This window comes from Falco peregrinus, chromosome 8 (assembly GCF_023634155.1).
Source record: "Falco peregrinus isolate bFalPer1 chromosome 8, bFalPer1.pri, whole genome shotgun sequence".
NCBI classification, from domain to species: Eukaryota; Metazoa; Chordata; class Aves; order Falconiformes; family Falconidae; genus Falco; species Falco peregrinus.
This window is the reverse complement of record NC_073728.1, coordinates 53,512,175-53,531,198: the sequence shown is the minus strand read 5'-3', so window position 1 is coordinate 53,531,198 and position 19,024 is coordinate 53,512,175. Positions and strand designations below refer to the sequence as shown.

General features: G+C 44.6%; 1 protein-coding gene across 3 annotated transcripts; it reads left to right on the top strand.

Annotated features, from left to right (window-relative positions):
• Positions 1–903: 903 nt before the first annotated feature.
• On the top strand, positions 904–18,992 carry SLC26A2 (solute carrier family 26 member 2). Of its 3 annotated transcripts, none has more exons than XR_008748309.1 (4): positions 904–1,053; positions 7,162–7,815; positions 10,123–11,678; positions 13,248–18,992. XR_008748309.1 is itself a non-coding variant. In XM_055811481.1 (4 exons), exons 3-4 carry the CDS (start codon positions 7,174–7,176, stop codon positions 11,626–11,628), a joined length of 2,148 nt encoding a protein of 715 aa, XP_055667456.1. In that variant the 5' UTR covers positions 918–1,053; positions 6,866–6,990; positions 7,162–7,173; the 3' UTR covers positions 11,629–18,992. The 3 variants fall into 3 exon arrangements, 2 of the variants coding, with proteins under 2 accessions (XP_055667455.1, XP_055667456.1); XM_055811481.1 differs by adding an exon at positions 6,866–6,990 and having other exon boundaries at positions 918–1,053; positions 10,123–18,992; XM_055811480.1 differs by having other exon boundaries at positions 10,123–18,992.
• The last annotated feature ends 32 nt before the right edge of the window (positions 18,993–19,024 follow it).

Below are 19,024 nucleotides of genomic sequence, written 5' to 3'. Positions count from 1 at the left end.
AGGACTGTGAAGTCAGATCCACTGATGCTTTTGATGGTGGGTAGCCAGGGGAAGGGAGGGTGCTCTTTTATTTCCTTAGCAGCTTGCTAGTTATGATGGCATCTAGTTAAACCCTTGTGGAGAGGGTCAGTGTTTGCTACTGGAAATATTCTCTATTTCTACAGCAAGATTTATAGCATTTGCCTAACACGAAAAAACACGAGCATGGATTCTGCAGGCTGGAAGCTGGCCTCGCTTTCTCCAACCATGTATTGATGGGCTTTTCAGCAGCTCAAGGTTCCACCTGAAATGCAAATATTAGGCAATGTTCGGTTTCAGACAATGTCTGCTTTTCGCACAAATGGTGAAGGCGAGGCAGAGGAGGCCAGGTACAGCCCCTCCAACCTTGAACCTCCAGCCCAGAGATAAGAGCAATGAACAAAACCCTGGTATTTTTAATACCAATATTGTCAAAGATCTCCTGTCCTTCCCAGCTGGAAGTACTCCCAGACAGATCTGGACACCAGAGCAAACACCACTGAGGGATTTTAAAAGGCTATTTTTCACAGATACTAGTGGCACCCCAAAGCAAAACGAGGGCAATTTCGCCGTCAAAACTGTTACGGGTTCCCATCCGTGACAGCCATGGGGAGTTTAAGGTCACTTTACCTCAGGTTACCAACACAGAAATAACCTTTTAATACAAAAGCGTCAGTACGACTGAACTGACGCGTGGACTCCCCGTTAGAGCTCCAGCCGCTCGTGGCTCCTCAGGGTGGCTGTTTTCCTGAGGTGAGGGCCCGGAGCAGCGAGGCACCACCCCGGCCCCCACAGCCCGCCCACCCTTCAGCGCCCGCCCGGCACCAGGCGATAAGCGGGGGCGGCCCTGCCCGGCCGGGCCCGGCCCTCCGCGGGCGGCGACGGGGGGGCGCGGCGGGGGCGGCTCTGCCCTCCCCCGCCCGCCGCTCCCGGCCCCTCGGCGGGGAGGCGTAGGGCTGCCGAGCCGCCGGGCGCCGCTATAGCCGGTCGGTCGCTCCCGCCCGAGGTGTGTCCGGAGCCGCCGGCGGCCCCGCGGTGAGTGGGCGCCTGCGTGGCGCGGCGAGGCGAGGCGGGCGGGCACGCCGTCAGCGCTGGAGGGGTCTGGCTGTGGGCCCGGCCCGGCTCCCTGCGGCGGGGTCCCGCTGGTGGGGGCGGGGGGGCGGCGCGGCAGACGGTGCCTCGGAATAGGAAGAGACTAGAAAACGAAAGGCGGGCGGCAGAGTGCTCGCTGCCGGGGCGGGGGTGTCTGCCCGGCGCGGGGGCCGGCCCCGGAGGCACCGTGTGGGGATGGAGGGGACGGAGCGCAGCGCTGTGTTACGGGCGTCACAACTTCCCCTTCCCTGTGCGGGGAGCCGAGGTGTCGGGTGGCTTCCCAAGTGATACGCAAGCTCTCAGCCAGAATCCACAATTTCAGGAGTATACAAAGTGCGTGGGTTTCCTCCACGTGGACGCTCTTCTTGCAGATTTTAATAATAACAATAAAAACCCCCACAAAACGGTCTTTCAGGCAGCCCCTCACCCGCTGCCAGCCCCGAGCGTGGCTGCCTGTGGGGGCGGGCGCTGCCGCAGGCCGCTCGGCGGAGCGCGGGCAGCCCGAGCGCGGCCCCGGCCTGAGGGGGCGCGGCGGGGGCAGCGGTTGTCCCCCGTCCCCGCCGCCACAGGTCCCCTTCGCCGGCTAACGGTGAGGGGGAAAGGCCGCCCTTAGGAATGGCTTGCTGACGGGACTGCGCTGTGACACACCCGGTTCGGATGGGAACGGCCGGAGCGCAGCGGGAGGCCGCAGCCGGCTCTCTCCAAGCGGGATCCGCTTCAGACAGGGCAGCGCAGCCGTCCCAGCCGGTGCACCCTGCCTTTCGACCGTCCGCCGCCGGCCCCGGGGGGGACTGGCTGCCGGGGGGCCGCCCCGGCCCTTCCCCCGGGGGTCTGCGGCCGTGCCGCTCGGGACAGCTGACATCTGAAACGGGAGATGGAATATTTCACGCGAACAAGGTTCTAGTGTCCGGCTTTGCAGGTTTTCCCGCCTGGGTGACTGGCTGGTGACGATCGTGCCGGCAGTAAGGTCGCTTTGTTCCCAAAGGTGTTGCTTAAGCGTGGTGAATGTGGTGTGGCCTCTTACGGCGCTTCGGCATTCATCTGATTTTAAGTCTCTCGTCGAAATAAATGTTTGCACCTTGAATGTTTTAATTAATTAAGGATTGAATTGTTTTAATTAAGGATTTTGTAAAAAATCTGAATTTTCTTCCGAAGTACATACAGTGCGGTTCCAGTGCCTGTCTTTGTGTTATCGTGGCAAGACTGAATTTCCTTGTTGCTCCACAACAGTTATGAGATTATTTTGAAAGGGTGTTGTCCAACAAGAGTAAGGACAAAGACTTGTTATCAAAGTGGGGTATGCTTTCCTTTTATACTCCTAGGATGAGATTTTCCGAGGACCCGGAGGTGGTAGCTCAGATCCAGTTCAGTTCATGTGGAACATGGTTTTCTGATTCCCCTGCTGCTTCTTTACATTTCTTCAAAAATTGTTCGTATCTCTTTAGATGATGTGTTTATGCATTAGGTTTAAAGTGCATGCAGCTTCTCATGTCTAGCAAGTGGGTACGTGAGGGTGGGTAGTGATAACATACAGTGACGACTCGTGCACGTGAAACTTTGAAAAATAATCTGGAACACTGAGATTGGCATTGTGGAAAGAACACACTTGCTTTAGTTTCTGCTCTCATGTGCTCACCTCGGAAGTTTAAGCTTGCAATACATTCCTTCATCAGGTGAGTGAGCTTCGCAATCCGTTCTTCTCTCACCGTCAAGGTGGCTGGCATCTGCAACGGAGACATGAACTCCGAGCCAGCAAGCCCCCTGCTGCAGGTGGTGGTTCCTGACAGACAGACGCTAGCTCACCTCTGCCGTGTCGTGTGGTCAGTAAGAAAGGCCCGGATGGGATCCAGAATAGTCTGTAAAAGTCATTAGAATGCAGTGCTCTCCATATCTTTATTTTATGGCAGTCACTTGATAACAGAGAGATACTGGACATTTCCTCAGTGCTGTGTTGTAGTCTTCTTATTTGTATCTTAAGTAAAGCTTTGCAGCAAGCAGACACTCCCTTGTGATCCTGCTCCGGCCAAAAGGAACGAATAAAAGTGAATTTTAGGCATACAAATCAGTTGTACCTAAATAGCAGCTTTCAAAATAAAAAATGAGTAGCTCCTTTTCCAAGTTAAATATACCAAATATCCTTCAGTATACTGAACCAAAGGGTGGTGTGTGGTTTTTTTTTTTTTTTTTTTAAGAACAAAATCCAGTTTTGCTAGGCAAGCCTGGGCTAAACGGTTACAAAAATAATACAGAGCAATGCTTTCAGACAGAAAAGGGTGAAATGGGTGTTGGAAATTGTGCCATTTCCTAGTGTCCTGACATGGTGAGAGGCAGTGACTGTGGGATGAAAAGCTCTTTTCATGCCACATAGAGAAAGCTGTCATGCAGGTCAACACAAAGACCCAGTATATGCTCAAGAGTTTGGTAGCCAAAAAGATTTTTACTTAGAACGTTTCAATACTGTCTAGACACGACTGAAAAAACAGGGGTATACTCTAATACGCACATTTTACGGCACTGCGCAGAACTAAACCGGACTATGTGGGTTATCTGTTGGAGTTCCCTGACACATTAAGAAAAACTCCCAGTTTTGAGTGAGCTGTCTGCGAGTCCTGGATGAGGGAGAGGGGAATCATTACTGATATTTTTGCTAAAAGCTCAGAAAACAAACTAACTCAAGGAATTTGCGACACATTAAAGTAGTCTGGGGTAGCTTTCCCCCTCAGCTTTTACAATATTGATTTGCTGATTTTTGGCTGAAAAGTTTTTTGGTTTGTAAATGTGCTTGTGAAATGAATTAAAACTGCTTGAGCAAATACAACTATAGAATGTGCTTATCCTGAGTACTGCAGACATATGCTTTTGTATGCTATATTCACTTCATTCTCGTTGTGCATGTCTGCTCTTTTGTTGTGTTTTTTTTTGTAGGTGCTATAAATAATCCCTGAGTGGACTTTGCAATACTGTACAGGTGGGAGAGATTAGATATCTGGAAGGTAGGGATGGGTTCTTCTCCTAGCGTGATCACTGCGATTTTGAGTGTCACTTCTTGCAGTGCACGTTTTCTCATGGTAAAGATCCTAATTCTTCATATGGCTCTTCTGAGACTAATTATTCTAAAACACATCAAAGATTACTGAATTAGAAGGCATTAGCCAAGGGAAGATCGTCATTATAAGGTGTATATAGGTATATGATACAGTAATTCTGTATGGCTAGGAAGCTGTAAGATAGAAGTTTGGAATAATCAAGAAGGCAAGCAGACAAAACTGAAGCTCTTTTCTCTTACCTTCTGTTGTACTAGGTGATTGACTTGTCTAACAAGAACAAATATAGAGACAAATAAATTTGAAAATTAAGTGTTAAAAACGTATATGTATTAAGAGTTCTGGGTAGACCTCTTTGGATCCAGAGCTCTCACAAGGACCAGGACGAAAAGAAGGACATAGATAGGAGAAACAGGACTTGAGTTCAAACTGTGGAATTTTTCCCTTAGGTCTCACCTAACCCAGCAGTGCATTAAAGCTTCATTTTTCTTTTTTTGGAGTCAGACTTTCCCTAGGCAGCTCCTCTGCCTATGCTCAGAATAGGAGCCACAAAGTGGCACGATCTTACCGCTGTTTTCTTCTTTCTGGTTTGCAGACTGCCCTGCAGACCTCATGTGCGATTTGGAGGAATTAAGCATAGAGTTAGAAGTATAGGAATATGGAACAGGGCAGGAGCTGGAGAAAAGCCTTGATACATTGCTAGAAATAATCTGGTAGGTGTGTAGGTGGGTATTAATAAAGTATCTCACACAGAGCACGAGACCTGGCAATGCTGCTCAGTCTGCTCCAGTGTGTAACAGAGCACGAGTTCTATAGATCATGGTGTCGTAACAGAAAGGCATACAGCCCTGATCTTATGCAGGAAATCCATTGCTGCTGATGCCGTGCTCATCAGTTTTGGAGCCAGGGAGCTCTCTGTTTGAAGCACAGCTCCCTTTCAGTAGCAGTCCTGTGGCAGGCTAGCAGAGTGCGCTGGGTTTGGTTATTTGAAAGGTGCAGGAGCTTACCCACCAAAAGAGATGCTCACTGTCTCTGGGTCTGTAGTGAATGAAAACACCTTTTGGGTGTCCCAACATGGAGCAGAAGATAAGATGTGAGCCTCTGCCTCTGGTATTTTCTGTTGGCTAGCTTCTGTCATCTGTCCTGCGTGTTGACTTTAGATAGCCCTCTGCATGCTGCAGCCTGGTAGCTCTAGGGAGAGGTATGCTACGGTGTAGGGTGGAACAATAGGATTATTTGGGCATTTCTAATTCTAATTAAAGCTTTCTAATTGGAAGGCTGTCCTAGAAGTCTCTGAGTATTTTTGTATGGAAATAGAAGCCAGTTAAATGCTAAGCACTGTAGCTGCTTCTGCTCTCCTGTGCTTTCCTTTGGTGTGGTTATGATCGTTTGCTTAGGCTGCTTTAAGACAGTAGGTACTTGGGTTCATACTGTCTTTCTAGCCAGAAGAACAAAGGTAGTTCATCTCTGTCTGAGCTAGCAGACTGGTGGAGGTACGACTGTGTGTAAACCATTACACAGGGCTGATGCACAGCGCTTTGGATACCTCTGACAGCATCGACCTGGAATGGAAGAATGGAAATGGTATGCTCCAGCCAGCTAGACCGAGGTGTAAGAGAAGGCATTTCCTCTGTGTAGCTGTGGGATCAGTGCCTCGTAACGGGCTACTGGCAGGAGAAGCAGGTAGTTTAAGCACCACACTTAAACTCACTTCTTTCACTTCTCCCATCCCCTGTTTTTGGGTGACTCACACTGAAGTGATAGTAGCAGTGAATGTTTTATAGCTACTTGTGAGATGATGATTAAACGAACAAATTTTGAGACAGACTCTTCAGTGGCATCCTCAGCGCTGCTAGCTCAAATACCAATTTGGTAATTAATTCAGTGGTAAACATTGCATGGAACATTAGTTTGGTTGGTGTTCGCACTGCACAGAGAAGGTGTAATTAGCATATAAGGGATATATGTTGTTATTGGCACTCCAGGACTGTGAGGCAGTGTTGGAAAGGGAAGCCTGGGAGTTAAGACTTTTCAGGGTTCTGCTGCTGCCTCTGGCCTTGACTCCACTGTAGCGGCAGATGATTTGGTTTCTGGCTGAAACGTATCAACTTCAACATACTAGTGGTAGCAGGTACTGTGGCTGAAAGAGTTTTCTGAAGGATTTGGGATGTTTTCTGGAAACCAGGAGTGCTGTATGAATGCTGGCAATCACCATTGATACCAAGTTTCATTAGGGCCTGTCTCATCAAGACTTTGCTCTTTCACATTCAGACAATAAATTTCCAATATTAAACGTGCTTTGATGTAATCACCTTGTTCTGCTGTCTGTAGGCAGATTGTACTAGAGCATACATTCTAGTAGAAGTGTTCCACTTACATTGTGCCCATTAATATGTTTTCCACTTGTGTGTATTGTTTTGGTCAGACGTAATTTACTTGAAAACCAGCTTTTAAAAAGTGTGAAGAGCATTCTTTGCAGTGTGTCATTGAAATAAAGCCACTGTGTAAAGACTGCCTCTTCATAGGTAACAAATCTTTACAATATTTGGCAGGTGTAATCACTGCATTAAAAAAAAATATATGTATACATAAATGGGATTTAGACCAAGATGTACAATCCTAGAAATATACGAACTGTAGTTAATTCTCAGCAACTGAAGTGACGATTGGACTACAATAAACCCTGTGTCTATCTTTGCATGTTGGAACAGGCTGCAGACAGTGATTTTATCAAGGAAGCCTCCCAGAGGGACAGTGCTGCTGCATTCTTTTCCATTTCACAACATGGCCAGCAACAGGTTTATTCTACAGGATACCAGCTTCCCTCCTAGGGAAGGTGATTATTTGCTTAACAGGCAGGCTCTTTACAGCTTTGCTTGGAATTTGCTTTCTCTGAGCTGAACTAACTTTTAGCTCTTGCTTTTCATAAATACTTACTCTATTAAAAGGTCTCACGTAGCGCATGCATTTATGGTTTAATGCATATGGTCCTTCTTCATGTTTTTAGGGAGTCATTGAGATGGCGGCAATGGCAGAATTCAAGAACATCTGTTCAGTGACTGAAATGCCAGAAGGAGACGATACTAAACGCAGTTTCCATCACAGAATGTTCTTGGAACCCCAAGAGAAGAAGAGGAGCATGAAGGCTCTGGTAGTTAAGCAAGCAAAGAAAACTTGCAGCTGCACTCCAGCCAGAGTTAAAGACTGTGTTTTTGGTTTCTTTCCCGTCTTGCAGTGGCTTCCTAAATACAAGCTAAGAGAGTACCTACTGGGAGACATAATGTCTGGTGTGATTGTGGGGGTCTTACTAGTCCCACAGTCAATTGCCTATTCTCTCTTGGCTGGACAGGAGCCTATTTATGGCCTTTATACATCTTTTTTTGCTAGCATTATTTATTTCATATTTGGAACCTCCCGCCACATCTCAGTTGGCATCTTCGGTGTGATTTGCCTGATGGTGGGACAAGTGGTGGATCGAGAAATACAGAGGGCTGGCTATGACTTAGAGCCAGCTGCACTCAGTGTCCTCGCAGGTACAACAGCGTATGTGAACACCACCGTTTTGCCTGCGAATCAGACGTCACAACAGCTGCTCTGTGATAAAAGCTGCTATGCAATTACAGTGGGAGCCACCATGACCTTCATAGCTGGAGTTTACCAGGTAAGAGGAGGTGGACAAACAGGTATTATGTGGAAATGGTTTTAATTCTCCTTTAGGTGATTGTCCACATGAACAGCCTGTTGGGCTTGCATGTGTCCTCAGTCTGCATCCCAGGGGAGCGGACACAGGGAAGACTGGAAGTCTCCAGTTACAGTGCTGCCATAAACTCGTCTTTGTCCTCTCCTTTTTTTAATAGCATTTTGTGCTTGCATTGCTACTGTGTTGGGGACTGTAAGAACCAGCACATAGCCACCTGCTGCTCTCACACGATCTGCTCACCACCTTCCTCGCTGTGGCCTGAAGCTTTTGTTTTGTTTTGTTTTTTTTTTCCCCTGGCTTGTAGCTTAGGCCTCTGTCTCATTGGAAAAAATGTGGTGTGTCAACTTTTAATTCCAGGCTTCAGTCATTTGCCTTTTCTTTTATCAAAAAGTAATCTGGACAGTAAAAGTATCTCCAGTTTCTTTTTATTTGTCACTGTGCTTGTAAAACTTCGCTGTTTGTGCATTCAAAGCCAAAACGATGCCACTGTATGAAAAGGGTAATACTGAGATTGTAAAATATATTTGAAATAAGTCTTCTAATTATTACCATATTAAAATATATTACTCAACAATATTTTACTCTCTACTTACTTCCTAGAACTCACTGCATGCTGAAATTAAAGCAGATACCTTTGTTTTTAGAATGTCATGCATTAACCAGAATGGATTTAGTTTTAACAGTACTTCAGAGCTGTGGTATTTCTGTTTGTAAGTTCACATTAATTTATTCTTGCAGTGACTTCCAGGATGATAGCTAATCAAACTGTACAGGAGTAGAAAAGGAAACATACGAGTGATACACAGCCTGGGACTTTTTCTTGTACTGCAAATTAGTGTTAAGTAATTTCAGAAGTATTCTGGGACTCCTGAGGTACACTGGATTTTGTGTTTTATCACTGTAGGATGGATTCAGTTTTGGAATTTTGAATTGTGCTTAATATGCTTTGCAAGTACAAGTACAATTAAATTTCTTTATATGAAGAAGTCAGATTAAGTGCCTCTGAATGTTAGGCATATTCTGCTTGCTGTGTCTCTGCCTGCTACCCAATAGGTCTTCACACCCTCAAATACATTTTTATTGGAAGCTCCAACAGCATCACATATTCTTTGTATCAGAAACTTTCCAACCAAATGACAGAAAGCAGGCCTGCTCACACCAGTTGCCTACAGTGTAACTAGGTAAGACAATTATTGCTAATGCTTTACAGTTAGAAAAACCTTGAATTAACTTAATTTCCAAGGCTGTGAGGGAGCCTTTTTTAGAGCTGGGCTCTGAGCTGATGTCCAGTCAGTCCAGGTCTCAAACCTGCCTTTTCTTCAGTAATGCTTCGTGGTTTTTGTGAATTTTCTAGCCTTGATCCCAGGTTATTTTGCCTTACAACCTAATAGGATACATCAAATCGACACTATTTAAAGTTGAATACCTGTAAGTTCTGGCCTGCAGTCTTCAGGTAACAGTGTAGACATACCTGTTGGCCAGCGCAGAGAATTTAAAGGATTCTAGCAAACTGCTGTGAGAAGGTCCATGCTCCATTTGGCATGAGGGTTGATGGGGAGGAAGGGACATCTACCAGGTGTGAAGACACATATGTAGTGGAGTAGGTGTCCATAAAACCAGTCATTCCCATGAGAGAGCACCAAGGATTTGTCCATTCAACTAGCTTTACTAAAAATGAATGACAAAACACTTCAAAAATTTATCTCTGTTTGTATAATCTGCATCACAAGACTTTGCAGCTGATATACTTTCTGAGTCAGATGCACCAAACTTTATACAGTGCCAAGTAGAGCTGTTAGGCCATAAGCTGTATTTTTATTGCAGGTTGTGAGCTCCAGTGTAAGATAGACAAAGACAATTTGGATTGGAAAAATTTTGATCCCTGCAAAGTTCACAGAGATTGTAAGAACTTGGGAGAGAAACGGCAGTAGTAGCCAGTATTTCAAGTGCTTTTTTCCCCAGGCTTTCTTTTTTGCCCACTTGGGTAACTAGAATTTACAACTGAACGATTGAGCGAACAGTAACAGGTTCAGAGTACAGAGACCCCCCCAAAAAGCCTGCTCTGTGTTAGAAATGCATTTTTTTTAAGTGCGGTGCACCAGGAGCTGCTGAATACTGGAGACTCTTTTTTTCCATGCTCAGACCATGCCTTGTCCTCCAGGACTGTGCACAGTGGGTGTTTTTATCCCACCTTCCTCCAGAGCCCCGCAGTGATGACATCTGCAAAATTTGCATCCTAATCTGTTGTGTGTTGTTGATTCCTTCCAGGTAGCCATGGGTTTCTTTCAAGTGGGCTTTGTCTCAGTGTACCTCTCTGATTCGTTGCTGAGTGGATTTGTCACGGGTGCGTCCTTCACCATCCTAACGTCACAAGCCAAGTATCTCCTGGGCCTCGACATTCCACGGAGCAGTGGCATCGGCTCCCTCATAGCCACGTGGATAAACATCTTCAGAAACATACACAAGACCAACATCTGTGATCTCATCACCAGCTTCTTGTGCTTTCTTGTACTTATCCCAACCAAAGAGCTTAATGAACATTTTAAGTCCAGGCTCAAGGCTCCAATACCAGTTGAACTAGTCGTGATTGTGGCAGCTACTCTGGCATCTCACTTTGGGAAGCTGAGAGAGACTTACGGCTCAAGTGTTGCTGAACACATCCCAACTGGTTTTCTGCCACCCCGCCCTCCAGACTGGAACCTGATTCCTAATGTGGCTTTGGATGCTATCCCCATAGCTATTATTGGCTTTGCCATCACTGTGTCCCTTTCAGAGATGTTCGCCAAAAAGCATGGTTACTCTGTGAAGGCCAACCAGGAAATGTATGCCATTGGCTTCTGCAACATCATTCCCTCTTTCTTCCACTGCTTCACAACAAGTGCAGCTCTTGCCAAGACTCTTGTCAAAGAGTCCACAGGCTGTAGGACACAGATGTCTGGCATGGTGACTAGTTTGGTAATCCTATTAGTCCTCCTTGTGATTGCACCTTTATTTTATTCCCTTCAGAAATGTGTCCTTGCTGTCATAACCATTGTAAACCTCAGAGGGGCCCTGCGGAAGTTCAAGGACCTGCCAAAAATGTGGCATTTGAGCCGAGTGGACACAGTGATCTGGCTAGTTACTATGGCAGCCTCAGCACTCATCAGTACTGAGATTGGTCTTTTGGTTGGTGTTTGCTTCTCTATGCTCTGCGTCATTTTCCGAACTCAGAGACCAGAGGCACCGCTGCTTGGCTGGGTGGCAGAGTCTGAGACGTATGAATCTTTGTCTGCTTACAAGAACTTGCAGACCAAGCCAGGAATCGTGGTGTTCCGTTTTGAAGCACCCCTCTACTACATCAACAAAGAGTGCTTTAAATCTACCCTGTACAAGCAAACAGGGGTCAACCCAGTCTGGGTGAAGGCAGCAAAGAAAAAGGCAGAAAAAAGAATGCTTAGAGAGAAAGAGGTGGATTCTGGTGGCAACCAGACCAGCATCTCCATGGATTTTGTCCCTGAACCTCTAGGGTTTCACACAATAGTGATTGACTGTTGTGCAGTTCAGTTTCTGGACACAGCAGGAATACGCACGCTCAAAGAGGTCTGCAAGGACTACAGGGAGATAGATGTCCAGGTGCTACTGGCCCAGTGCAATCCTTCAGTGAGGAGTTCCCTGATCCGAGGAGAATTCTTCAAAGAGGGGGAGGACCACCTTCTCTTTCACAGTGTGCACCAGGCTGTGGACTTTGCATTGGGTGCACAGGGGCACAGTGGGACCAGCACTTCTAAGAACTAGTTGTGGAAAGGCAGCAAGTTGGAACAAAGCCTGGGGAAAAATGGCTGTGGGTCTGTATGTCTATGCAATATATATGCACTCAGAAAAAAAAGAAGCAGGGTTGTGGTTAACACACAGGTTAATATGCAGTCTGTTTTGATGCTTTAAATTTGCCTGCCAGGTGTAGTGATTCAATAGGTGGTACCGAATGAAGACAATCCTTAACTTGATTATGGCCAATCTGTGAATCCAAGAGTTTTCATCAGCTTGTTCATCTCATTTCTCTTTTCTCTGGAGCTTTCCGTGTCTCAGTTCCCCTCTGAGTTTTGATCGTCAGCATTGAAGTCTTTATTTCAATCCTGTCTTTATGGATGGGATGGGAATTTGAAATAGTTCGGGCATCCTGTCCAGCCAAATGATGAGAGGCAGCTGATTTCTTGTCCCCCTTTCTGCATTGCTTTTCTGTATCGCCACAGCCTTTTATTTTCTAGGGAATGGCTGACGGGAATGGTTTGCTCTGGTCTTTACTGTGGAGTGATTGGTTGGTGATTTTGTACCCTCCCTGAATTTGAGACTGATGGAGAAAGAAAATCAAAACATGCACGTAAAGGTCTTAACGAATAGCTTCTAACTACCTGTCACCTCCACAAGCTTTGTCATTGTTTCCTGAGAGCCAGTGGAGGCACGGTTATCTCATTTCTACACAGGCCTTTTATGTGCCAGGAAACTTTGCCTTTTTAGCTTGATTTTTTTTTTTTGACTGATTTTTATTCAGAGGTGACTGTTTAGAAGTCTGATTCGTGCTTATGGTCAGTCATTTATTTTCTTAATATTTAAGAGCTCTTTAGAATTGTGGACATTAGATGCAGGAAAATCTCTTAATTCTTGAGTTTCGACAGAAAACAGCCCCTTATAGCCAGTTTTATGTAAGAGGCAAACAATCACAGGCACCAAAATGAAAAGGGCCAAATAGATTATCCAACATCTGTCCAAATTCGTCCATGTCGTACAGACTTCATGTGTGAATGCAGGTTTTATTGACCATAGACCCTTTAAGCATGCTCCGTCATGGACTTAGGTAATGGGGGTGGACAGGCCAAGAAATGCAGCCATTAGAAAAGGAGCCAGAGAAATTCTTTGCTGAATATTTTTTATTTACCATGTGAGTGTAAATAAAATGTACTTTGATTTTAAGTTATGCAGAACAGTAAAGAGTGCCTGTTCTTCATGCAATACAAGCACTGGGTAGGAAGAGGTTCTCTTTTCTTGTACCAGTAGAATACAATTATGAAGGCAGAATTGAGAGAGTAACAGTTTTCACTGAGTACCAGCTATACATAGCACACAGTACATCCTTGGAAGATGATGGTTTCTCCCAGGGGAGTTTACAGTCTGAATTGCAGGTTCTTCAGAGTTTTTAAAAGGGAAAAGGTGCTGTATACAGGCAATACTCTCATCCTTAATTGTTCAAAAATAATGAGCCAGCAGTCGAAAAAGGAATAAAATGCAATATGAATTGTGAAACATTTGCTAAATAGAAATACATTTTGAGTTTAGGATTATTTTCTTGTTTTTCTGAGCTAGGACCAGTAACTGTTCTTTCTATGAAAGCTGAAATGTCATGTATCACTTCACTCTAGGTGCTGGGACCTCAAGAGAAGGACTAAATGGGAGAAAGATGAGTCCCAGGACCTGGCAACCTTTGTATGTTAACTGAACTTACTACATTTTTTAGGACCTCATAAGAGAATATAGAAACACTGGGGGAGGTGGCGGGTGGCTGTAGCATATATTGAAGAAGAGCGCATAGCTGAGGTCTGTTCTAAAACTGGCGTTGTTAAGGAACCAAATCTCCCAAGTATCAAAGAGAAAACGCTAAAGCTTCTGTAGTATTCAAAAACAACAAATACTGTTCTTTCTCAGCCTTAAGGCATGTTTATACAAGAGGATGAATCCCAAATAGCTACTGCTGAAATTTTTCTTTTCTGCAGTAACCTCCTACATGAACTTCTTTATTCTGGGCTAAGAATCCCTTCTGCTGTTTGGATAATTACAATTACTGAATCGATATTAGCAGAGTGGATTAGCCCAAGCCGTGTAAAAACAGTGAGTGGGGTTAACGCCTACACAGGGAGTGAGTGCAGGATAGAAATTAAGATTTAATTCCTCACCATACCTGTTTTGCACTGGGTTCCCATTCAGAGCCCCTGGGTTGGTGTTGAGAGAGAGCTGGCACGCTTGTGGCGGCTCCCGCAGCCAGGTCCAGCTGGGGAGGGTTTGTCAGGGGTTTGTGCCTGACCATGGTGAGCTGGCTGGTGGCAGGGGCGTGGGGCAGACCCGTACACGTGCATTTAGCTGATGGCAGTGCCATGGCCTGGGGGAGGCCCTTTTCAGCACAGTTTGTCCACATTACCAGAAGGCATCTCTAGAACTTTGAACAAAAGGCTCGATACCATTTATAAACGCTGATGTTTAACTAATATTTTTCAAGATAGCAGAACAGTGCTAAAAGCAGTGCCTTCTTAAAGCCCTTATGAAAAATTACAGCTTAGTGAGCAATAAGCAGTGTATGTTACTGCAACTTACCCGCAGCTACTTGTTCTCACCCCTTTGCCTCTTAGGCATGGGCAGCTGAGAAAGAGAGGAGGAGTGCGTAGCTGGCCAGGAGACTTCCTCTAGGGCAGGTTGGCTGCTTGTGGGGTTACAAGTAAAGTGGAAATTGCTCTGGGTGAGTCTTTCCCATTTACACTCACAACCTCTCTCTCCTGTACTCTTGCCACGCTGCCAAGGTGGAGACTTTTTGACCTCTCACCGCGCATAGGTTTGTGTAGCTGAATTCTAACTGAGAAGGGAAAAACAGTAATTATTCATTAAAAGATTTTTTTTCAAATCCATTTCTGCCTGTGCCAGGAAGAGAGGAATAGCATTGTTACTTCCAAGAAGTGTGCACTTTCCACTGCTAGCAGGATTCATATTTGTAGCTCCTGGGTATTTGTTTACATAAAAGCACAATAAAACAGCCATAAATTGATTTTTCAAAGAATTAATTTAGATTACAGCTAGAAGATATACTGAAGTGATTTATGTTTAGCTAGAGCACACCATATTTGGCCGCATTTTGCTGTTTGTGCAGCCACAACTGACAATATAGCCTCCAAATTCCATTTCAAGCAAAGCATAAGAAATGGTATTAAAATGCAACAGCAAAAGCAGCCAGCCAACCAAAATAACAACTTCTAATGTTCTTATTTAAGATAATGTCCAGAGGTCATATTATTAATAAGTCTATATTAATGCACACAGCCATAGTTAAAAGGTAACAGAAATAAATGCTGTTTGCCAGAGAGTTCAGTATAATAGAGAGTCCTTTGGAATTAACAAAAGGTTAGAGCTTATCATGGTTGGAATTTCTTAAAACAGTGGGTTTTCAGCCATTTGCATTTTAGGCCTAGAAAAGTTTTTTAACAGAGACATTAATCTGCTTTAAGCCTACTGGTAAGAAGCACATTTTGCTTGAATATATTTAAGGACCCTTTAGAAGTAATCCAATTTCATCTTTAGGAGTCAAGGACCACTGACTGAAAACTGTTGCCCTAAAGAATTTGTTTTATAAAGGAATTTCATATATCCTTATGTACACATCTATTTCTGCATATGTGTATGTGTATATATATACCTTTTGCTGCTGTATGACAGATGCAGCAGCTATATCTATCCAGTTACGCTTTTGTGATACTCCTGTTTCTTCCTGGAAAGGGCTCTTCTGCCTTCTACTGTTTCAAATGAACAGTGGAAAACGTATCAGATTTTACAAGGGGAAGCCTGCCCTACTCACTGCCTTCTACAGCTTCTCTTATCCCTGCCTCACAGCTTTATTTGTAATCGATGGAAAGAAGGAATCTCAGAACGACTGTTTCTGGGTTTATGCATCTGTCCAGAACAGGAACGTTCATCCCAGGTGCAACCTTCAGAACCCCAGGCCAGACTGGAAGATGACACTAAATAAGTTGATCTCCATTCCCAAATGTATTAATCAGCAATTATCAGTCTAAATGAAGAAGATTAAGAGATCATTAGCACATGAATTAATGACAACAACACAGCGTTATGGAAATTACCAGTCTCTGCTATACTAAGGACTCCTGGAAATGTCTGCAGTAGTCTGCTAAATGTCAGGCTCGCTCTATACGTTTATTGCTGCTATAGACAGTGGTGTCAGTTCCCCGTAACGTGGCAGTTGCACTAATAAATGTCTCACTTATGTGAATGTTTTGACATGGGAACAATTTTCTGTTCACTTCATAGAACAGGGAAGGATACTGCAGTGGGGCACATGGTGCTTATTTTTGTGTTTATAATGACATTGCCAACCTTAGTCTTGTGTGATATAGTGATCCCAATTCCCTTGTAAGCCATTGCAGCTTCATCTGCTCCTCTCTAATTCCCTGCAAGACCCACCTCCACCTCCTTGACACTTCTGTGTTTTGTCATAAGACATTGCATATGATTGACTGTAAATAGAAGAATCACTGCTTTTGTGTATGTTGCTATTATGTGTGACCTGCTACTCAGTTTTCATGCCAGATCTTTTGATAAGGCTAAAGCTCCTGAACAGGGAGTGGAAAACAACTCCAGTCCTCTGGGTGCTGGGGCTGGGAGAAAGGGGGCTGTGGGCGGCTGGCAGGGAAGCACCGCTGTGCATGCCCCGTCGCGAGCACGCTGGAGCCTTAGCCTGGAGTGGGGCTGTGCGAGGGTTTGTGTAGCTGCAGGAGTAACGGTGCTGCCCAGGGATGACAGATTAACCTGGAGGTGTCTATTATGCGGCTACTGCGACTCTGTGGTACGCAGCCATGTGCCTGTCTCCATAACAAGTGTAATAATAACGCAGGACCTAGTTCTTGTGCGGTGCTGCTGCATGAGTCACTGTCCTGAATTACATATGTAAGGGATTTCTGTTTTCATGCTTATTTATTTTTATCTAATTTTATTCTAAGTCTGTGCATGGCTCTCCCAGCCGTGCTGGGAGCAGAGCTTCCATGACTGCTGTGCTCCTTCCCTGTCAGGCTGCAGTGATGAATGGAAAAGTACTCTCGGGGAAAAAGCAGTCGTTCCTTCATCTCCATTCACTTCTGCCGGCTTGTAGAATCCCCTGCTGATGGGTCTGAAGTGCAGGGGTGAGGTGCTGCAGGCAGGAGAGCATGCTGGCTGTCGCACCAGGGGTTTAAGCCAGTTGATACCCAGCTGCCTCCCACAGATTGTGCTGAGGTTGGCTGTGAATTCTGCCTGTGCCAGGTCCTAAATGTAGGTGATACCTGGCGGGGTCCAGTCTTTCTGTGGCCAAACCTCCCTTGAGAAGACCAGCAACACTGCACATCTCCTTGGGTCCAGTTCCTGAACCTTTCACCCAAGGGCTGTGCTAACTCACTGTTCTCCACCACGCTTAGCTACCTGCTGTCATCTCCAGTGCTGCCGGTGCAAAGCTTTTAAGCAGGTTGAAGTCAGGTCGCCCACGTCTCCATTCCAGACATGGTACAGGAACACTCATGCTGGCCTGGACCTTACCCTCCCAGTGCTCCCAGTGCAGTGAAGAGCACGGCTGGGTTGTAGGAGACTTCTGGTCTAGAATAAGATCATAGTAACTGGAATGAGAAGAAACCCTTTGAGTTGAAGGTGAAACTTTTCAGGCAAATAGTTTGTTTCAGGGCATTATCTTCTGTTGTGATTTTATTTTCACATGCTTTGGGAAGGTGATTAAATGATTGAGGTGATTTACATTTTTAAATTTTTTTTTTACTGACACGGCTAAGCTAATGAAGCTGTGACAGATAGTCGTCTGCTGCTCATGCCATACAAGGTGCTTTGTATCTGTGCGGCTTATTTTGCTTTGCTGAGTCTCAATGTAGGATACTGTTGTCAGACTTCAATATTGATGTAACTGCCCACACTGGAAGGGCTTTGCACTTCTACTATGCTGGCATAGATAAAATGAGCAATGCTTTTGGTGCAGACTTTGCACTGTGAATGGCCTTGTTAAGTCCCAAGAATTACTTGCACTTGGTTATCATGTTTGTAAGCTTTTGTAGGATCAGCTGCTTATGTGAAAAACTACCTGATCTTTACTATTTTAGTGAAATTCCACCTGAAGTGGAAATAATTCTGAGTCTTGCTTTTTCTTTTGAGATAATTACAATGCTACAAGTGAGGACTTCAGTTAGGTAAAATGGCAAATACTTAATATATATATATTTAGTTCATAGTATAATTAGTACCTTTCTATTTTGTTTTCTAGAGATTGTATAAGCTAAGGCATATTGCTGTTTTCTAATGTGCAAATAAAATATTTCAGCAGTGGATGGAGAATCAAATCTCCATTGAGAAGATTTACTGCCAAAAATATTTAAATTCCTGCTCTCTCCAGCTCTGAAAGCACTTAGCGCTCAGCCTGGCCCCCAGATGATCTCAGGACTCCACAGAAAGATAGTGAAACATTTTGCTGGACTTGGGTCCAAATTTTTTATGTCTCATTTTTGACTTAAGGAAGTAAATTTTATGTATATTTGAAATGCAACTGAAACATGGTTAAGGAGAGGTAAAGCCTCACTTTTTCTGGAAAGCACACGATGCTTTGAGTTCATCAGCCTCTTGAGTCCCTGACCATCATGTCTGGTACCTTGGTATATTCTGGGTTATGAGTTTTGGATTATTTTAAATTGAGAATAATTTTAGGTATTAGTGACTTAATGCTTTGCAGAATAAACAAAATGGTAAATTTTGCCTGGAGTAGTTTTTTCAAGTTGGAGAATCAGTTTAACCAAACAGGGACCTCAGGAATGGAATAGATCACGTTGCTTTAGATCACAAGTTTACAAAATAGTTTATTTGAATAAAATGTGGAAAATTTGTATAGTATGTATAAAAGATCACCTTACTTTTTACTGTTACTTACCTGTGCAGTAAGGGTAGGATACAACATTTCCCCCAGTTTGGTGGTGGCTTCCAGGGCGCTGGGGAGTCACCTTGCTGTGTGGCATCAGTCCGTGCTGGATGGCTGTTCGCTGACACGGACTTTGCCTTGTGCCTGGTGTGGGGAGATGTGTTGCCATCAGCTTGTCATTGAGTGCTGCACTCACTGACCAGATGTTTGTGGTGGAAGTTGTATTTTATCATTGTCTTATGTCCTGCCATCAGCTGTGGGGTGTAGCCTCTGCATGTTGTTGACCCTCCTTTACACTGTCTCTGTTAGATCTGTATCAGTTGTCATTTTGAAATGATAATGTGCCTTATTTTCATTGTAGAAGATTTGCTAGCACAAAAATTTTCTGTCAGATACGGTAAAATCTTTGGGATTTCTTTATGAGCATTAAAAGATTATATTTATGGTTTTATCTGTTGTCGGACATATGCTTGATACTTCAGA

Bases quoted from the DNA above. Each gene is read 5' to 3' on its own strand.
- SLC26A2 (XM_055811480.1), top strand. From the start codon at position 7,174: ATGGCGGCAATGGCAGAATTCAAGAACATCTGTTCAGTGACTGAAATG. The intron at 7,816-10,122 runs GTAAGAGGAGGT...GATTCCTTCCAG, and splicing joins TCATAGCTGGAGTTTACCAG to GTAGCCATGGGTTTCTTTCA.